At 38.9% G+C, this 21,212-nt stretch overlaps 1 protein-coding gene across 3 annotated transcripts in view; it reads right to left on the bottom strand.

Moving 5' to 3' along the window:
* The window catches only part of PTPRR (protein tyrosine phosphatase, receptor type R), a 139,991-nt gene that overhangs the window by 2,381 nt on the left and 116,398 nt on the right, over nucleotides 1–21,212 (bottom strand). For all 3 annotated transcript variants that reach the window (XM_027664073.1, XM_027664081.1, XM_027664090.1), the window contains 5 exons: nucleotides 17,466–17,545; nucleotides 15,255–15,392; nucleotides 8,601–8,711; nucleotides 7,289–7,446; nucleotides 5,195–5,308 (listed from right to left, as the gene is read on the bottom strand). In XM_027664073.1, coding sequence (XP_027519874.1) covers nucleotides 5,195–5,308; nucleotides 7,289–7,446; nucleotides 8,601–8,711; nucleotides 15,255–15,392; nucleotides 17,466–17,545 — 601 coding nt within the window. The remainder of the gene's footprint in view (nucleotides 1–5,194; nucleotides 5,309–7,288; nucleotides 7,447–8,600; nucleotides 8,712–15,254; nucleotides 15,393–17,465; nucleotides 17,546–21,212) is intronic.

The raw sequence follows: 21,212 nt of genomic DNA, 5'->3' as shown, positions 1-21,212 counted from the left end.
GGCAAATCATAATTAAAATAATATCTACTTTTTTAAGCACGTGACCAGCTGTCTGTGTTCCCCCAATGAGCTCAGGCAAATGTCGAACATCTTTTAGTGAACTGCATGTCTATTATGATATGCTATTCCTAGGAACAAAATCACAAATTTCCAGGTTTCATCTGGCACAAAATATGGGAAGCCGCATGAGGAGCAGCTGAGGTCACTTGGTCTTTTCAGCCTGGAGAAGAGGAGACTGAGGGGAGACTTCATTGCAGTCTACAAGTTCCTTGTGAGGGGAAGAGGAGAGGCAGCCACTGATCTCTGTGGTGACCAGTGACAGGACCTGGGGCAATGGCCTGAAGTGGTGTCAAGGGAAGTTTAGGCTGGATATTAGAAAGAGGTTCTTCACTCAGGTTGGGCACTGGAACAGGCTCCCCAGGGAAGTGGTCACAGCACGAAGCCTGACAGAGTTCAAGAAGCCTTTGGATGATACTCTCAGGCACATGGTGTGACTCTTCAGGATGGTCCTGTGCAGGGCTAAGGATTGAACTCAATGATCCTTGTGGGTCCCTTCCAACTTGGCATATTCTGTGATTCTGTAAAAATGCAGCAGACTCTTAGCTTTGCCAACAAAGACACAGATTCATAACTCTTGGCTGCCTGTTGTCTTCAGCTGCTTGCCTCTTTGCTTGTCCTCTACCCAGAGATCCAGCCAGAGACTGAAGGTGATGGGAGGGTTTGCTCTGGTCCTCTGTGCTGCCTAGTCTCCTTTCTTTCTCATCACTGCTGCATCCTGCTCTGCCCACACAATCCCTTTCCAGCCAGCTTCCCTCTCTGTCTCCCCCATCGACGTTCCTGCAAGATGTTCTCTAAGGGAGTGCACTTCCCAGGTTAGATCAGCTGTGTGGAATGGGTGGAGGAAGGAAACATATCCAGGCAGAAGGACTCAGCAGGAAGGGCAGGCTAAAACAAGTTTGACTGTACTAGGCTGTTTGAGGTGGTGATCCTTGCTCCTTCATCTTCCTTACTTCTGCTGAAGTACATGACAAGAAGGTATATATAAGACTGGCTTGGGCTGAGCCCAGCACTACCCCATTTGCTCTGTGTTAGCAAGCATAACCGAAATGTTATCATGCTTCTGAACCTTGTATAGGCAAACCAATGCACACCTCTGTCAGCTTAAGGACACTTGAGTCTTATACAGAGGTTCAGACAACTTAGCCTTGTCAGTGCCGTTATACATGGGATTCATAGAACCATAGCATCACAGAATTGTTTGGGTTGGAAGGGACCTTAAAGACCACCTAGTTCTAAACCCCCAGCCATAGGCAGGGACACCTTCCACTAAGTCAGAAGGTTGCTCAGAGGCCCATCCAACTCAGTTTTGAATGCTTCTAGGGATGGGGTAACCACAACTTCTCTGGGCACCCTCACAGTAAAGAATTTCTTCCTAATACCCAATGTAAATTTACTCTCTTTTAGTTTAAAACCATTACAAGTCATCCTATCACTACAGACCATGGTAAAAAGGCTTTCTTTGTCTTTCTTATAAGCCCCCTTTCATACTGAAAGGCCGCAAAAATATGTCCCTGGATCCTGTTGTTCTCCAGGCTGAACAGCCCCATTTCTCTCAGATTTCCTTCATAGGAGAGGTGTTCTATCCCTCTGACCATTTTCATGGCCCTTCTCTGGATCCACTCTAGAAGTTCCATGCCTTTTTTGTCCTGGGGACCCCAGAGCTGAATTTCTGGGCTGGAAGTGCACATTGCCAGCTCATGTCCAATTTTTGATCTACCACTATCCCCAAGTTCTTCTCTCCTTCGTTCTTGTGCAAGGCTGACATCTAACAGCAGGGAATTATCTGTGAGCCCCAGACATCAGTTTGTGCAAATAGCTGTGTGGAAGAGAATTTCAGGAGGAAATCTGCTCAAGGAGGGAGGTTTCCTCTCGCATGTCCCTAGTGCCCAGAAGGGATATACCAACAGCTACAGCACCTCCGGGTGTGCAGCCTTCATACTTTTGCCAACCTGCACTGCCAGCTCCTCTGTGAGCTGCTGGGCTTTCAGTTTCTTGGGGACTATTTGGGCTGGTGCTCAAAAGAAACAGGCCCTGGTATCCTGAGGGCTCGGGGACCAGGACCAGCTTTGCTTGGGTAGCAATGAGTGCGTAAAGGGTCCTTTACCCTGCCCTCTGGTTTGCTGCTAGTGTAGCTGGATGCAATCTGCTCCAGAATGAATGTGATATAGGGTTTGGGATTATTTTTTTTTTAACCTGACGTGATTGGTCAAAGCACTTCAACAATGAATTGACGCACACTGGAAACTCTTTTCATCCTGTCTGAGGAGCCAAGAACAAAGTTATCGGATGTCATTCCAAGAATGTGCCTTTAAGGTTAAGAATGTGCAAAGTTTCTCGATGTCACAGTAAGTCTTAAAGATGCCTCACATCAAACATTTCCTGTTTCTGTTGCAAAACATAAAAAATGAACTGGGAAAAAAAGCAAGCTGAGCAGACCTGTGGCTCTGTCTTTCTACAAATTCACATAGAGCATGGCCGTATTTCCATCCTGGGTCAAGATTTTGAGTGGGTGTTCCATTTCCTCATGTTAGCTCAGCACTGACCATTACTGTCAGATTTGTTAATCCCTTAACTTACACTGAACAGCTGAGAAGAAAGTGGTACCTGGACATACTTACCTAGGAACAGCTCTGTCCTGTCTCATTCCCTATTGGAGCCTTTAAAACTTTGTTTCTAGGGAGGATAATTAATTAAACTATTTTGCAACATAACTTTTTGCCACCATATGCAATTTGTCTGGATGCTTGTTTGGTTTTCACTGAATATCCTGGCAATAGAAATGTTTTGGTAAGTCACTGCAGCATCACAGTGAGTCCCACAAGCACAGCTCTTTTCTCCTATTGCTTGGTTCTCTTTGGTAGAAATGTGGGCAGGACCCATGTGATAAAAAGATCACACACAAGTGGATATTCCTGAGTATGCTCATTACATCAGTAACCTGAATTTGGATGGTGAAGCTCTGAGCACAGGCCAGCCTGTCGAGGAACCTAGTCGGGGTCAGATATCATGGATGAAATAGTCAGTGTACCTCTTAGCCAGGTTTCTGGATCCCAGGTGGTCAGATAAAACCATCCTTTTCTGCTGAATTTTCTTTTTTTCTTTTTTATGAGGGCAATCTGATGCACAAAGAATAGACTGGAGCTTAGCTGCTCACCAGCATAATGAGGAAGACAACCTCAGCACTCCTCCTGCTCTATTCCATTGCTAATGTTGGTCATGCTGGTACATAAAGTGCAACACAGCTATGGCCACAGCCAGCTCTTGCAGCCAAGTCTAGAGGGCTTTAAGTTCATTTGCCAGCTTCATGACAGATGTAAAGACTCTGTCTCATACACTGCCTGCCAATAACCACCATGTCAGGACTGGAACATCATGGGGGGCTGGTCCCATCGAGCTTTGTCCATGCAACAGTGATACCTGGCCACTTTATGGACCTGCAGTCTGCTAGGGCTGGCAATGGCTACTGTAGTGTTAGGGGCCACTAAGCTTTGCTTAGTAATCCTTGCTATAAACTGACTGCCAGGTGAGTGAGATTCATTCTGCAATATGGCCAATTGGAAAAAAAAAAAAAAAGAGGTTTTGGTTACTGAGTTTTACGCAGAAAAATGTCTTTAAAAATTACAATAGGAACATACTCTTTGTCTCAGGCAATGCTTGAGAATATGAAGCACTTTAAGCAAGATCTCTGGAGTCTATATAATCTGAAACTTGAAAAAATACAGAAATCTGAAAAAAAAAAATGCTTTATAACAAGCTTTGTGTCACAGAGATTGCTGTTATGAGTGTTATATCTGGGTCAGATTTCCATTCTCTTTCCAAGTTTATCTAGGATACTAATATGCATAAGAAAGTTCTTTAGTCAGATCCACTCAGTGAAATTGTGTTGTCAGTTATAATGCTGAAAATTTGGCTTATTTTTTTATGTCTGAAATAATGACATTAAAATGATGCAGCTGAAACCAGAGTTTGCTTCCACTTCTCTACAATGGAGTGTAAAAGCAACAAGAAAAAGGTTATCTCATAATAGAAATACTAAAACAGAGGAGAACACTACAAACCTTTTCCAATAAGGTGAACAGATAATCAGAAAAGAGTGTTGGAAATTTGGAGTTGATAATTTAAAACAGATTAAGCATTTTTCCCTCACCATTTCCATCTCATTTTGTTGCTGAGATTTTTAGGTCAGTAACTTCCCTTGGAGAATTGTACACTCCAAGTGGCTCATGTTGCCCTGTAAAGATCACATTACGATCTCTAGTACAATGGAGTCGCATGAGAGGGGAAGGCAGAGGAGGTGATCCATAAACACATTCACCTATATGGATTCCAGTCCTTCTGCAATTCATGGTTCCAGTATCTTTCAAGGCTCTTCAGAACACAAAAATTCTGTATTGCCCCTTTGACCTAAGCTCTTTTTCAGCATTTGCACTCATATGGGTTTTTTCCATTTAAAGAAGAAATGCATGTCAGGAGCAGTTAAGATACTTGCAAGGTGAGTAGGAGAGGAGACTTCTCTGTTCTTAGTTCAATCCTGTTTATTTACTTTATAAAAAAACCTGTTTCCCTAGGCAGAATAAGAAAGAAACATACAACCAAACCAATAGTTTCCATTGTGCACAATACCCACATCTTCCTTTCCAACACAAATCTCTCTTCAGCCATGGTTTCACAAAACAAAGCACTCTGCAACAATGGTGCCTTACACTGTTCCTGCTCCCAAGCTGTGAATTCAGTCAGGGAATTGAACTGACTTAAGAAAACCATGCAACAAATGCCTTGCTATTTTCTTAGGCTGAGGAAATCTGCCAGCTCAATTCAAAAGGACTCCCAGCACAGCTGAGGGAATAGCAACAGCACCAGATTTGCCTTTCTCCAGTGCTCAAAGAAACCACACACTGAGTGAGCCTGGATGTCCCTGTCAATCCAGGCTTGATGATAATCCTTTATCTCCAGACTGCCCCACATCTCTTGTGTCCTGAGATCATGCATACAGCAGAATGCAAAGCAACATTCAACTGTGAAAAGGTTTTCAGAATCGTTACTGAATCATTACTGATCATTACTAAATCGTTTCAGTGATGATTTCAGAATCATTTCAGAATGATCACTGATTTATGGTTCTTCTGGAACTCACCGATCCACTCGTAGCTGGCAGACAATGCTCAATGCATCTACAACTCCCTCTTCCTTCAACTGCTGACAACCAATGGCCGTGGCAATAAAACATCCAGTTCTGCCTATACCAGCACTGAAAAGAAGGCATATTTGATAGGGGAATGGAATTCACAGATCAAGGAGTTAAGTGCAAAACACTAAACAGATATGAAAACACTAAAAATATGAAACATGGAATTTCTAGAACCCACAGTTCCTGGGTGCATGACCAGCAAGGCTGGCTTCTCAGCTCACTTTCTTTGAGTGAAATGAAAGTGTGCACTGTTCCAGCAATCCAGTTGTTGTGGGTAATTGCGAGACATTTTTCCAGTTTGGATACAAGCGTATGGTAAGAAAAACAATCTTCATTAGCACCACAAAGTCCAAGTATTCTCTGGCCCAGTCCAAGCAAATGATGGAGATATGCACATCATTATGGTGGAAAAGCCCACCTAAAGGCAAAAGTCAGTGTGGTTTTATGTTTAAAGCCCTCAAAGTATACAGGAGTTCCACTAACCATATCTCTAACCATGAAGGCAAAAAGAACCTAGACCCGTGCTGATGAAGTTAACTCTCTCTCATGTGATTCTGCAGGAGGCAGAAGGATTTGGTGCTGTAGCTCTCCAGGTTTTCTTGATGCCTGCTGGGAAACAGGCATTTTGGCATTATTTTTATCCCTGAGCCTTCAACACTTTTGAGAATCTCTGCCCCACTCTGTTTCTTGCTTAAGTAATGTGGAACTTAGTGCAGCTCATTGCTGTCACACTGAATAGCATGAAAACGTGAGGAAAATAGTTAAAACATGGAGTTGGCTTCTAGATCATAACCCTCTCACTCAGATAGAAAATGGAGTGTGACTAGTCACACTGACTAGGAAATGGAGTGCGACTGAGTTTTGTAGACCATAGTGTAGTGAATATATATATTGCTGAGCTGTCACTGAAGAACTATGAATTTTAATCACAACTGAGATGATATCTGTATTTAATCATTAATAAATTCCTGGTCATGATTACAGACGTTACTGTCATATCACACATGCCATTCTCCTGAAGACCTTCATTACTGAAGATCCTTACTAGAAAAATGGGACTTTCAGTAGCCATCCATGGACTTGTGCGTTGTTCAGGGAAACTACAATTCCTCATAAAAACAGTGACATAAAATTTGGAAAAGCTGCTTATTCATCAAATTCTAGCTTTGAAAATTTCAAAATAATGGGTGGTTCAAATCTGGCTTTCATTTCTCTAAATCTCCTAAATATGGAGTTGAAAAGAAATTGTTCAAGATTAGTTCTGCTAACTAGTTCTGCTCTAATGTACTTTTAGGAAAAAAGGTACTATCCCAACTGTAAGAGATGTATCATCACAGTTAGGAAACAAAGTAAGTAAGGAAACACTGGTTTTATTTTTACTTTCTATTTTGCTTCCTCTACTTCTTTCCACCAGTATAACAAATCCAGTGCTACCTTCTACTACTTAAATTGCAACATGGGGCAATGAATCAATATAAAGCAATAAAATAGAATTAATTTAGAACTATTAGAAGGACATTCTCTGGTGCATTACAATTTGTGTGAGTTACACTCTGCTCTTGAGTACTGAATAACATTTTGCCTTTGAATATCCAACCAATTACCTTTGTGAAAATGTTCTCAAATTGTAGTACTGATGTGTTTTGGTCTCCAAATTTGTACGTGATGTTTGCTCTTTAAAATTGACTTGCTTTGCAATATTTTAGCCAACCTGTCACAGGGCACTGCATCTGAATTAGGTATGTAATCATGCAACAACACAAAAAAGTAAGCAAATCCTAAATAAGAAACAAAAGGAAAATAATTTTTCCAGTTGGTCTTTCAAAAGCAGAGTTCATTAGCAGAAACAGGGAACAGTTCAGAAGCGATTTGCTAGGAACAAGGGAATTCTCTCCAAGACTCAAATCCTCAAATAAGAACTGAAAAAGTCAATTAGCATGAGGAGGAACTGCGGAATTTTGCTCTTCTCCAAATACATTCTTTGCTTAGAAGGACTATTTGATGTGATTTGCTGTGGCCTTGCTTTGGGCAGCTAATTACCTGCAGTGCACAATGACAGGCCCTCGGCCCGGTGATTCCACCCTGTCCTCTTCTACATCCAACATGAGCTGCAGCAGAGGCTGAGCGCTGTCAGGGGTTTTATGGTCCGGCCAGGATGTGTACCAATAGTGTTTCACACTCTGGGACTGACTCCCTTGCTGAAAATAACATGAAGATTGTATAAGAACATTGGTAGTGAATAATTTCTTCTATTTCTTTCAACGTTATGGTAAAAAGACAGTAAAAATGTTAAGATGGATTTAACAATTTTTTTTTGTTAGACTTGGAGGATGCAATTGCAGGGAACAGATACGCTTCCAGGCACCCAATTGTGGGAAGGGTTTGTGCACCTCAAAACTTCTTTTTTAACAGTTGTGTAAGTTCTGCTTTGTGCATCTAACTACTGACTTCATGACTGTATTTTCAACTGGGAATATTTGGAGGACTGTGTTATATCAGCAATAATACCTAGAGAGAATAGCTTGATCTAAGCTTCTGAATTTCTAAGTTATTATATATTTCTACCTTTTAAGGTCATTATCTTAAGGGTCTGATATTAAAATTAAGAGTACTTAAGATAAAGATGCAGAAGAACTGCCCTTCTAGATTAATCAGACATCCCAGTGTGTCCAGTTATTCTCTCCAAGAGAGGCTGCTACCACTTACTTCAACAAGCAAAGGGGCTTGGGTAATTTGTATTGGATGATGTGATTTCTGCTCACTTCTCAGTGCTGGGGCTGCAACACCAAATAAATTTTCCCAATCCATTACTTATTGTAATGCTATGTCAGGAGCAGCAGATCAGTCTGATAGCAGGTAAGTGTAATATGGAGAGTAACCCAGAATAGGAGCATCTACCTTATTTTGCACAATTAATGTTTAGTCAGAATCATGAAAGCATGAAGATTTCCTTATATACTACTTGTATTTTTAGCTTCTCAAATGGGTTTTAGATGCACTCAGGACACAACATGAGCAGTGTATCTTTTTTTAGATACTAGTTCTTTCATTAACTAAAATCCCTTTACATTGCCTTGGCAATGCTAAAAGGGCCCCAAAACAAACGTAATTTATGAGAGTGAAACTTTCACTCTTTTTTGAAGCCTTTTTTATTACCAGAGTGATACAAAGTGGAAATACCATAAGTATTCCAGTACTTTGGTCTCAACAATACCTTCAGCTGTGAGCTTCATAGCTCAGTTACTCCTCCTGCAAAAACGTATGCCCTTTAAACAAACCAACATTTTAACATCATTTAACATTAAACAAAATAAAGAGTTATGAATGATGTCTCTCAGATGCAGATTGTCACCTTTATTGTAAGCTGACGGACAGTGTAGTTCTTGCATTCTTGTACACTGTTAACAAGGACTTCAACCTTCCCATAGATTCCTCTTTTTTCTGGCCAATAAAGCACACATTTCTGTAAAGCAAGCATAAATGTCATCAACAAACTGGATCCTGGAGCCATATTCATATCTAATTTTTACACAGAATGTATTTTTCTGGAAAGTTCTGATGTGTCTGAAGTATTCCTAAATAAGATATTGCAGGGTTCTTAATGATGTGGGCCTGGTTTTCAGGATTTGAGTTTTTCAAATATAGATCTCTATCACTGAACACTTTGAACAGCTGTTTTTATTCTTAAAACCTCAATGAAGTTCAGTTAAAGGAATTATTTTCTACATTCAAACCTCCTAGAATATTCTTTAATTCATAAAATTAAATTTATAAAGTTTTCTCTTTCCAAAGGGGATGTCTTTCTCAGTAAGAGATTCAGGATTTTTCCTCTCCTAATAGGACTTCTTATCCTCTTTACTCTCCCGGGCCCTGATACAAGAAAGCATGTAAATGTGCCCTTAGATCTTAGTGAATTCAATGGGATTCAATACGCATGTTCAAGTATTTTGAAGAATCTGAGTTGTTTACCATAGAACTTTCTGGAAATGAATGTTAAGAAAATCCATCAATCTTACTAGAGCTACACAAAACTGTATACAGAATTCTTAATGAATCAGTAGTGTTATATTATTTCAGCAATGTATCTGACAAGCCTCAACTAAAAAGAAGATGAAGAAATAGTATTTAGAATATGAACCACTTTATTTTCCCCCTGAAATAGTTTGCTTATCTTCAAGTCAACTGCAACTTCATTTCAATTAGAGTATCTCTATTTGTGATATGTGAAAACATATCACAGGGATATGTGAAAACATATATCCCTGTCATATAAATGCTTCTCTAAAAAATAGATGCTTATTTCCTTAAGAGTGTAAGATATTTGAAAGCCACATTTTCTGAAATAATGCTGGCCAGTCTGACTTGTTCATTAAATAAGAAAAACACTCCAACAATTAAAGAAAACATTCTGTTTTAATATCCAGTGCACAGGTAAAAAAACCCACAAAAACAAACAAACCAAACGAAACACTAAGAGAACACTAAGAATCCCAGAAAGAACTTGTCTGTACTTCCTCACAAACTGTTGCTGAAGCAATTAGCATACATGTAGACAGCAGCTTACATTATGCATAAAAATGAAACAATCCCTTTAATATAATTAATTTCCATAAAGCATAACTCCCAGTAAGTCCTGCTAAAAATGATCCAGAAAAACAGTCAGTGAAATGCAAGGCTTTACCACCAGGTGTAATATTTAAGCTACTATTCTACTGGATAACCCAATAGCGAATTGAACTGAATCACCTCTGTTGTATAAATACTTTTCTAAAAATAGATGCTCATTACCTTAATAGTGTAAGGTGTGTGAATGCCACATTTTCTGAAATAATGCTGACCATTCTGACTGGTTTCGTTCAAATCCTGTCCTTTGCAGAATTACTCGAACATCCTAAATTTGCTGTCTCCCCGAAGAGATCAAGAATGGCAATAAAATACTCAGAAATTGGAATGAAAAAGAATGTTCACAAGTTCCACAGTCTACCCATGTGACATGTATAGCTACTATCATCTGCCAGATCTGCAGTTCGTGCCCCTCCCTGGGAGTGTAGTTTTCAGTGCTAATATGGGAAAAAGAAAAGTCTAAATACACAATTGTACCCTGACAATCAACAATAGTTGAGTAAACTCCTGAGACTTCTTGATAAATGTGAGCAGCGACTGCTCACTACAAAGCCTTCAGGCACTCCAGAAGAGTGTTTTTCTTGACTCTTTCCCAGAAATGGAATTGGCAACTTGTGCTGGGTGGACAATGAAATGTGGCTGTTCATTAAAATAACTTTCATTTAACAGTTCATCTACATTTAGTGAGATACAATGGATTATTTTTAACACTGTTGTTGTGCATCTTTTAAAAATACTGTTTGTTACTGCTTTCCAAAATAGCCTTGAAAACACAGGTTTGATAAACTGGTTCAGGCATTTCTAAGGAGATAGGTATTTGGGGAACTAACATGTTTTTGAAAGTTCATTGCAAAAATGGGATAAAGATGGAGATGGGAGGGATAAAGTTATCAGACATAAGGAAAATAATATGCAAAATCTCAAGACCATTGTCCAAAAAAAAGTAAACTGCCTCACATTGATACTTGAACATAAAAGAAAACTGTAAAGGTCTCCAGTAGGTATATTTAAACCTGTTCAAAAGTTAGACACAATGCATGAGAAGTCTGGTGTTCAGCCTCATGTCCACAATCAGTAAAAACTCATTGCATATTGTATATATCAGAAAAAAGGAAGAATTCACCTGTTCTTATACTCACAGTCTTTCTTTGCTCTTTCTGCTGGTCCTGATTCTGTTCCTTGCTCTACTTTCAGACTGCAGTTTCCCTTTTAGCATATTGATTTATACAGCACTTTCTAACTAGGTAAATAGGTCACATATTTTGTGAGTTGGGGTTGAGTGTACAATCCCCTCTGCAGTCAGCAAACAAATAATAGCTATGAGTAGGATTTTTTGAAAGATACTTTAGTTTAAAAAAAAAAGGAAAAATTCTAACCAACTAGTAAGGCACCCTTGGGAATCTTCTTACTTTCATGTGGAAGTTTTCATCTTCCTGCCATCTTTTAAAGTTGTTAACTTCGTGGTAATAAATGATTACTTATTTCCGATCTAGTGCCTGACTTTTTTTTTAAATAAACCAAAATTCCCTGACAACCATAAAGTTTATACAAGAAACAGTATCTCACATGACTTTTAATTGATTTCAGCCTTCGTCCTTCCCTCTGTAACAGGTCTGCAGGTTTAGGCTCCCTGCATTCCCTGTCCTGTTTCCTGATATGCTCTATCCCATGCTTGCTGGGTGCCAAGCTTCATGAGACCAGTCCTGAAGTGGACCTCCATAACTGAGTGGGATCTGGCCCTGCCTTGATTTGGGCCTGGCACTTGCAATTTGCCACAATCTGTTTTTAACCTGCCAGAAGTGCTCCTATTGCATCCTGGTCCCTAATTCTGTTGGATGGAGGAAGGCTCTCTCATGTGACACGACATTTACCTGCTTTATTTACCTGCTTTACATTCCCTGGATGTGGACCCTGAACAAAATTAGTTTAACAATTCTTAAACGTGCAGTTGCTTTACTTCAACTCTGCTTCTTGTGCATTTTTCCATATAGCTATGCCTACAAGTTTACACATTAGATGTCCCAATAAGCAGGACAATACACAACAGTAACAAATAATAACAACAAAGCTTCAATTCTGGAATCCTTTTTTACTCCTGCCGTCTATTTACTGTCATACTAACTCAAGCAGGAGAGGTATACTTCAAGAGGGATTGAAGGATTTGCCTTCATATACTAAAATCTTTAAAGTTAGGACCAAATCCTTTTTAAGTTCTTCTAAAACTTAAGATATAGCTACGGTACCAATACTCAACTTAACTAATAAGTAATTTTCAAAGAGGCTTATGTGTAAAAGGTAGAAGGTAGGATTTCCAAATTCCCAAATCTACTCAGCTATGTATGCCTATAGACAAACTGAGGGACAAAGTGTTACATGAAATATATGAGCTTTAAACAGTGAGTTAACAAGATCGTACCAGATAATTACTGACTGCTAAAAAAAAATTACATTGTCTGAGTTGAATAAACATGCATCTGTCAGTATTAGTCCCTTCTGCTTGTATTCTTTATTTATGCTTCCCCAAATAGGTTTCCTGGTTAACAGGTAAAGTTGCTGGTAAGTTTTGAAGGCAGACTAAATGCATATTATTTATGGAGTACATAGCATAACTACAAAAAACAGCTGAGTTGTCTTGAATAAACTCAGTAATATATGAAGATTACATTTGCCTTGTAAATAAAGCTTTGTAAGATTGTGTCTTAAAATATTACTACGGAATTAGAGATGGTCGCCTTCAGTTAGTGATTTACCTCATCCTCTTAAAAGTGGGATGGATCACACTCTGGAGGTGACTAGTGCTCTTCAGTGAGCAAGGGGGATACCTAGATTGCTAGATGAGATGTGTTTTTCCCAGTATTAACCCTAAAATTACAGCCTAGGTTTCCAAGTTTCTCACTAGTTATTCAGGCAGAAGCTCCTTTGCTATGGACTCTCACACAGGCAGATCTTCATTTTGTTCAGACATTGTGTAGTTTTGAGGATAGGTTTTACAAATTCTGATTAAAATATCAGAGTGCCCATAGTTCTTTCAGCATTATCCTTCCTTACAAATCAATCCTCTTTTTTTTAATCAGACTTCAGAATGAAAAAGAAAGAAAATCCAATCATTTAATGCTGCATTTTTTCTTTGTACAGCTGAAATTAATATTTTGCTCAGCACTCTACATTCATATTATATCTTCATCCATCTTGCAAAAACTGTTACCACAGCAAATCTTAACCATTTTTTCATCCGATATATGGAAGTAAATCTACAGAAACCTTTATTCATCATCATTTCACACAAATTCGTTACATCGATATATTGAACTAGGACACTAATGTCTAAAAATTTTACTTATGTAAAATAAATAAATTTATTGTTGAGATTAAGGTTTTTCATGTGTCTCTCATTTGAGAGCTTCTTCATTATACATTAATTCATACATTACAGTACATTAGAGCTCAAATGGAGGCTGACTGGTGTTCTACCAACTGAGGAATATGGTTTATACACGAGAGTCAGGTATAGAGGTTTATTTGTTCAGGGGTGGATGTGGATGAATATGCTTTCAGATATGAAGGTATTTGTATGTGTGTATACTGCAGATTTACCTTCCTGAAAATAATGGAAATAAAGCAGACCATGGAGAAGAAAAAAATATCAAGTGCTATCATGCTAAATAACATCTGTTCTTACCTTCTCTACAGAGAACAATATTTTAACAGTGAAGACAATATGCTGAGCATGCCCAATAACTAAGCTGTTCTCTTTTCAATAGCAAGAAAAATTTCAGGAGGAACCTGCTAACAGTGGGAGAGTCCTCAGGTTTCTAGACAAGGCAGGACAGCTTGCACAAACACAGCCTCTCTATATAGCCTGGGAACGCCTTGAGATTCCTCACCCTTTCTATTAGGAGGAAATTACCATTGCCAGGCACAACAATGCCGATAAACACCAGTGCCTAGAGCCTGCGTAACTCAGGTAAACACAGGGCTTCCTGACATGATGAAAACCACTGGGCACTTCTTTCAAGTCATTCTTCTTACACAGTGTCAGATGTGAGTGTTTAAACAGTCAGCATTTCCTCACTGAAATACTTACTCTTTTGGTTGGATAGGCTGGGCTAAGTTTGCTATGCTTTCATGTTTAATCTTAAATGTAGACTTCTGGACAGTTGTTTGAACAGTCTAGTGCAAAATGGTACCTGGTTTGGAAATAAATCCTGGGACATTTTACAGGACCAACCTACTTTTTACATACAGGTTCTTAAAATCCTCTGGATTTTAAGCTTGTGTTAGAAGTCCAAACTCACAGTGACAAACAGCGTTGAAGAGTATGTCTACTGAGTCCACATTTAAATGGGGCAGTGAGTTTGAGCTCTGGGAACACACTTATACTCTGGGTCCCTTGATCACTCAGACTGGAAACTGGAAACTTTGCTTGAATAAACATGCACATGAGTTTGAAGAGCAGGGGTGTGAGTGTAGCAGGGTCAACACAGCCCTGGTGCTTACCTGGCAAAGTGCTGAGACTTGATTGAGGCACCTACCTAGAGCTGGGAATTGTTACCAAGTCTAGCATTTTGGACTCAAGAAAAAAGTCCAACTCCTTTATTTCTATCTTACTCTTGTCCTCAAGCCCTGTAAACCACTCCTTTAACATTCAGTCTTCCAAAACAGAGTTTTGTGTTGGCCCTCTGCATGGGAGAGTGATTTTTGTTCCTAATGCTTGGTAGTCAGAAATATGGACTCTGTCACAAACAAGGAAAGCCTGACAAAAATTTACCTGAATATTAATTAAGGCTATAGAAGATGTAGTTCAGAATGGATGCAAAAGCCACAGAATGTATACCAGGCAGTTAGTTGGCCATTAGCCACAAAAATGCAATTGTCACCTCTAATTGGTACTAAAGTAAAGAGCCATGTATTTCCATTCTGCCTAAGCTCCTCCACAGTGTTGTCATCTGGGAGCCCAAACTGTATTTCTGGGATGGTCCAGAAGATTTGTAACATTTGGAATGGATTAAAAACTTGACATTATAGTAAAGTGCAAACTTCCACCACATCAGGAAAACTCTAATCATAATATTAACCATCTAGTCTTTATATACAAGAAAGTAAAAAGAAGTACAGAAGTGACCAACAGATAAATGAGGTGTTTCTTATAAATTTACAAACCCAACAGCACAGATATAGAAAATGGAATTCCTTTTTGTGCTTTTTTAATACATCTCTTATGGTGTCTACATGATTGCACTTGGTGTATTTGGTTACCCCAGCATAGACTATAAACAGATCCTTTAAGAGCTGGTTATCTGCTAGCTTCCTTCCATATCTGCTAAGGTCCTTTATACAGTATGCAGCCGTAGGAATAATTTCTCAGTTTGGATAGTTGTCATACCTCATTTTTTTCTTTCAGCTTTGTGATCATAACAATGACAGGACTGTCTTCTTGCCAAACCATCTGCCAAAAATCATTCACGGTATTAATCATGGGTCCCTGAGTTGCAATGAAAGCTTTCTCTTTACCTCCATATCCCTGGTTTAGAAACAAACAAAAAAGCATTTACTTTAAATTCATGTGGTCAATCAATATTGCAGATGAATGTTCTAAAAGTGCAGAAAAATTAATCTGAAATAAAAAAGTTATTTGAACTGAAAGCAGTTATGACTAACAGTAGAGCAGATCAGAAATTTTTCAGTAGAAGAGTTTTTCCTCTGGAAACTACTAATTTGATGAATTTAAATGGTCTCGATAACACATTAATCCTCTAAAATTTACCTGCTTACTTGGTTTCTTTTGGCTTACTCCATTCTCCAAGTTGTTGGGGCTTTCCATCATCCATCCCTTTAACCTATGATTTATATTGCAGCAGTGTTTACAAGATAGCTTATAGTCAACAAGATACAGGAAAGAAAATGAGAACTATAAAACTGGTTTCTACAAAGATTCACGACAGAAAAAAAAGATTTAAAATACATGAATGTTTGTGGAGTTACAGGCTCTGCTATGCATCTTTGCTAAGGGAGAAGTGCCTTTATATGAGACTTTATAGGAGGGACAACATATCAGTATAGGGAGTCCCAAGACACACACAACTGTGTAGGAGGTCAGAGAAAGGTTAGGCAAATAGTGGGAAAGCAGAGGAGAGGGAAAGCCAAGAAGAAATGGGAAAAACAAGACAATGAATTCTTATTTTTAGGGTGAAAAGGAGAAGTTATGAGTTTGTGCAATAACAGGGATCCCAACAGTAATGCTGGAGAGCCTGGCAATGTCTGAAGGGAACGAGTGAATGGAGAACAGCTGGAGATGGTGTGGGAGCCTCTAGCCTTGGTTCTTCCTTTTGGGTGCCTTTCTCCCTGACAGCTGTTACTCATTGCATGAACCAATGGGATAGATCCTCAGCTGTCCTTCTACTCACCAACCTGCCCGAACATACTTTGTCCAAGACAGGTCTGTCAGGATCCAGCAAGCCTAATGATTTTTCATACATGGGTGGGAAATTTCATTTCATTGCTGGGTTGTATTTTTTCTACAGTTGCTGGCAGTTCAACTGGTGTTAGCAGCAGGAGAAATCACCATATGTGGGCCTGAAGAGTGGTGATATGGGGAAAAGGGAGACCTCAGAGGACTCAAAATGTGACCAGCTCATGGAAGAGCTGCTCTCCAAAGAGAACTGCTCTGCTTAGTTACATGATGATGCCTTCTTACAGAATGCTGAAAGTCCAGGACGCAAAGTGAGGCAGGGTAAGGGGTATGGGGGATGTATGGAGGATGTATGTATATATTAATGTACTGTTATTTAAATAAGCAACACCGTTGTAGAGCTCTGGGGCCAAATTTCTGCTGCAGTATTACATTTATTCCAGCTGAGGATCTGGATAATAACTCTAATCACAACATTTAATTTTGCAGGTAAGAGGACTACACTCCTAAAACATGACTGAAGTAGTTTCTTAGTAGTCTATTTAGCATACATGGTGTCATGAATTCAAGAAAGCTCTGTGTGTGTGTGAGATCAAGGACTATAACATAGCTGACACTTAGAAATAATGCTTTCCAACAGGGTTCCTGCTGGGGAAGGCTTTGTGTCATGTGACCAATACAGGGAGTAAAATGTGAACAACTGTGTGTGTTGTGGGCACATATGTATATTTAACATATCTGTTTATGCTCCTTTTCACAAACTTATTACAGTATTTATTTAATTACTTAACTGTTGATTTCAGTTCAATATATCAATTGATATATTGAAAATATTGGTATCTGTTACTGTTAAAAGGTAACCCTCTTTTCTTTATTATAAGGCAGTAAGACAATATTAAACAGTAAATAGCAAAGTAAACAAATAGTAATGCATGTATTTCTTAATGTTTTTTATAAACTATTTGATAATTTTCTTTTATTGCAACCATTTTAGTACATTCATGGTTATGTGATCTTTGTTACAAATGGCTCATGAAACTATTTCTAGCACACTTATGTAGACAGACCTGAAATTATGAATGATGATGGGTAGGAATAAAGTGAGTGGCACCTGGAAAAGTCAGCTACTCACACGTCAAATAAAATATTGTCTCAAAAGGTCATGAAGAGTGTACATTTACTTACCCTAATGTAGTTAGCATTTATGTAGGTACTCAAGGAGTCAGATGGATTTTTTGGTTTCAAATACACTCTGCTTAGAGGATCTAAGAGCACAAGGAAGATAGAAAGTGAAAAGAAAACTCATAGTTAGAAGGCTTCTACAGAGAATCAAAGTCTTGCTGAAGAAAAGAATCTACTATTACTTGGGGTTGCCAAGCAGTAAAGCATGATGCACCAAACTCTTCCCTCTGCAAAGGATCATCACCTGTAGCTAAGCTACCCCGAAACTGCACAATGCTGCACTGTGGAGAACCATCTCAGCAAGCTTTGCACATTGGTCCAGGCAATGCTCAGCAAGGTCTAGTCTGCCCATGCTAGCATCAAGCTGACCTGCCTAGACTGTGACTCTGAAACCTTTGTCATGTCATTGTTCAATTACACCAATTACACCAATTCAATTATCTTTGTCTGAAGCTGTAGTGTTCAATGACTACATTGGGCAGTTGGACTTAAGAAAAGTTCCTTCTGCCTGGGATGAAATCAGATATGTGTTTTTTATACCAATTCAAGTTCACTGTAAGGGCCTGGACTAGGTAATCCACATAATTCCCTTCAGTCTTGTGTCCTCGAGGATGTGACACAATTTGTGATCATTCATGTGCACTGGACTGGAGACACAATGCCAAAATACAGGAACATTTTTCTTCACACTATTCTTTCCTTTAGTCTTGGATGATCTAGAATGGAGTAGGGGCCAGTTCTGTTGAGTAGAGAGCTGGAGGTTACTAAATCTCTCCTACAAAGGAAGGTTTTGCTTACTCATTTTGATGATGTGATCCCCCATGTAATACCATTTTGGAATTAAAGCCAGTAAATTCTCAAGTGCACAATAAAAAAGAAAGGGGTAAGCAGAAGGGGAGTGAGAAGGTGAGCCTATGTTGTGGGTGTCTAGAGACACAATTTCACTTTCTTCACACCTTTTCTGAAAAAATATTCTACTATTAACAAAATGATATGGAGATATGTCTGTGCTGAAAAAATACCTTTTCTTCTGGCAATTTGCTTAAATAATTAACTAGAATCAGTGGGGTTTTGACAGTATACAGACACCTGTTGGTGTGGAAATAGTCTCTGGATAGCTGCTTCACTAAGTGCAATCTAGGCTATGTGTTTAAAGATACATACGCGGGCGCTGAGCTGGAAAGTGGTAAGAAAGCACTATTTATTGTGTGGTCCTGCTGTTTACATAAGAAATATATAATTGATGTACATATGCTGTAGCAAAAATTGGTATTTTCAGAGTTGTTTTTGGGTTTATTTTGTGACTTTTCATCCTGTTCTTAAGAACTACATAAAACCTTTGCAAATCAAAGGAAGAGGAGGGATGATCCCAAACATAAATTTCCCACTGGAGGTCACAGGAGCATCTTGGACAGGAATGGAGCCTTTGTAGAACCCAGGCTGATGTTTTGAAAGCATGTTTCTTAAAATATGCAAATGACTGCATGACTTCTAATTCAACGTCTGTACGTGGAAGTCTTGTCTTCTGCAGTTAGTAGCACTATGTGAACCCTAATTAGCTTGTGTTAAAATCTCTTCATACTAGCTTTTACAACTTTTTTCACTTAGAGCTTTTTTTTCTCTTAACAATATGAGGACAGGAAACTTCTCATTCCTTTTCAGCAGAGTGGTTATTAGCCATTTCCACAAATGCCTCAGGCTACGTGGCCTTGAAAAAACACCCGCTTCCTCTAGCTCACACAATGCCTCTGATTCTGGTGTCACTTGACCTCTACCTTAAAAAACCTCTTCCAAGCAGCCTCAACATCCAGTTTAATTACCATGCCTTGAGATAAATCCCTCTGTTACTAGGGAGCAGCTAAATCAGTTTCACAGTTTCTGAGACCTCCTTCCAACTCCAATCAAGGAAACTTCCGAACAGGAATCTTTTATAAATTAACAGTCACGATCAGTTAAGAAATAGGCAAGTGCTGTAAACTGAGCTCTGAGATGAGGAAAACCTGAGCAGTGCTAAAGATCCAGAGCCACTAAGCAATCATCAGACATAAATGAAAGTCATTAGCTTCCTCCTGAATGACAAATACCTTGGAGGTAATAATCTTTTCCCCAAGGATGGCAAAGTCTGAGAGTCTGAAGCTACAGGAGAAAGACAGATGGTGGCTGCAAGGCTGAATTCATCAATGTTTTTAAAGCATCTTGAAATGCAGCAGAGGTGTTAAGCACTTAATATTACTAATAAAATACATCTTCTACAATTTTAACAGAGGTAAAATTACTCCTGTATTCTTCCATGTATCTAGGAAGTTTGGAGTAGTTTTCCCATAAGAGTAGAAGAAGCTTTTTCTAACTCCATCTTTAACAAATCAATATTGTCCTGAACTTACCACATTGGAGCAAGAGGATGGTCTTAAAGGGTCTGTAGCTTGCCCCCATGAGTCTGCCCAGTGCAGGGAACAATCAGGGCTGGACAACCTCCTGCAATGCCACAGATACTGGAGGATCATCCACTCCATGATGTCACTTTGTCATGAAGGGATGGGGTTTTGTCCCATTGCAAAGGCTGTGTTCATTGCATGGTGGGTATAATGTGCTGTGGTCATTTTTCCTTCTTCCATTTCAACTACTATGAACTGAATTCTTTAGGGCATGGGTATGTTTGCATTCGTAGCATTTCCAAGGTAAGTCCTTTGTTACTCCTAGTCCTATCCTAGTTGCCTAAACAACACCAAGACAGAAATACCGTAAGAAAGGCTCTCCTTAAGATGTTTCTGGATTTTTTAGCAGGAAAGGAAGACAAAAATTTTGAGGCAGACTGCTCTCACACTTGCACCCCAAAAGGCCATAAATTTTTCAGATACTAAACCATTCTGAAATTCATTCTTCTCTATTTTGCCTAGTTTTGCTTGTAGTGTATAAATAAATCATGGGTACTTGGCAAATATTGTAACACAGAACATTGAAGAATCATACTAGACTGCATTCCAAATCTCTGCCAGGTAGGGAACAGGCTATTAGACTTGCAAATAATGCAACTGCTTCAAAACAACTCATGTATAAAACACCTGTAAACTATGCACCATTTTTTAATCCAGTCTGAATTATTTCCTGGTAATTCTAATATAATTCAGGATTTCTCAACTGAAAACTTAACGGATTTATCATGGTGAGTGCTTCTGCATTTAAAACATGCTTCAGCATTACAAAATAAAGTTTCATCCATGCAAAGGGAATCTTTTTATCTACTAAAAATATGGTCTGCCTAATATCCATTTATATTTTTTACTATGTAGTCTAATATAGATGAATTATTATAATACTAGCTATTTACAAATATTATACATGCTATGCTACTGGTGACCCCAACTAGGACACATTTTGTTGACTCACATGGATATGTAAAAGTGCATTGATGAACCCTTGCTGAATTCTACTAAGATTCAACTATTTTTCTCTTCTGATTTGTATATATGATTTTTTTTCTTTAGTCTCTGAAAGTCTACTGTTGGCCCTATTGCCTTCTTTATGGAGCAAAACTGGAGCAAATATGACTGTTTGTAGTCAGGACTGGGGAGTGTAAGGGATTTTGAAAATTCTCAGCATCAGAAGAACAGTTTTCTAGCATCTCTCTATATGTTTTCATAATAAATTACTTTGTTCATATGATTTAAATTTAACTTTCCCCTTGCCTTCAGCTGGAGTACCAGAGACAGTTTTAGCACAAGTACTTCAAGCAAGAGCTTGTAGACTTTG

This window comes from Corapipo altera, unplaced genomic scaffold (assembly GCF_003945725.1).
Source record: "Corapipo altera isolate COAL_440 unplaced genomic scaffold, ASM394572v1 1, whole genome shotgun sequence".
Taxonomy (NCBI): domain Eukaryota; kingdom Metazoa; phylum Chordata; class Aves; order Passeriformes; family Pipridae; genus Corapipo; species Corapipo altera.
Note: the sequence above shows the minus strand (reverse complement) of the source record. Positions and strands in the feature narration are given on the sequence as shown.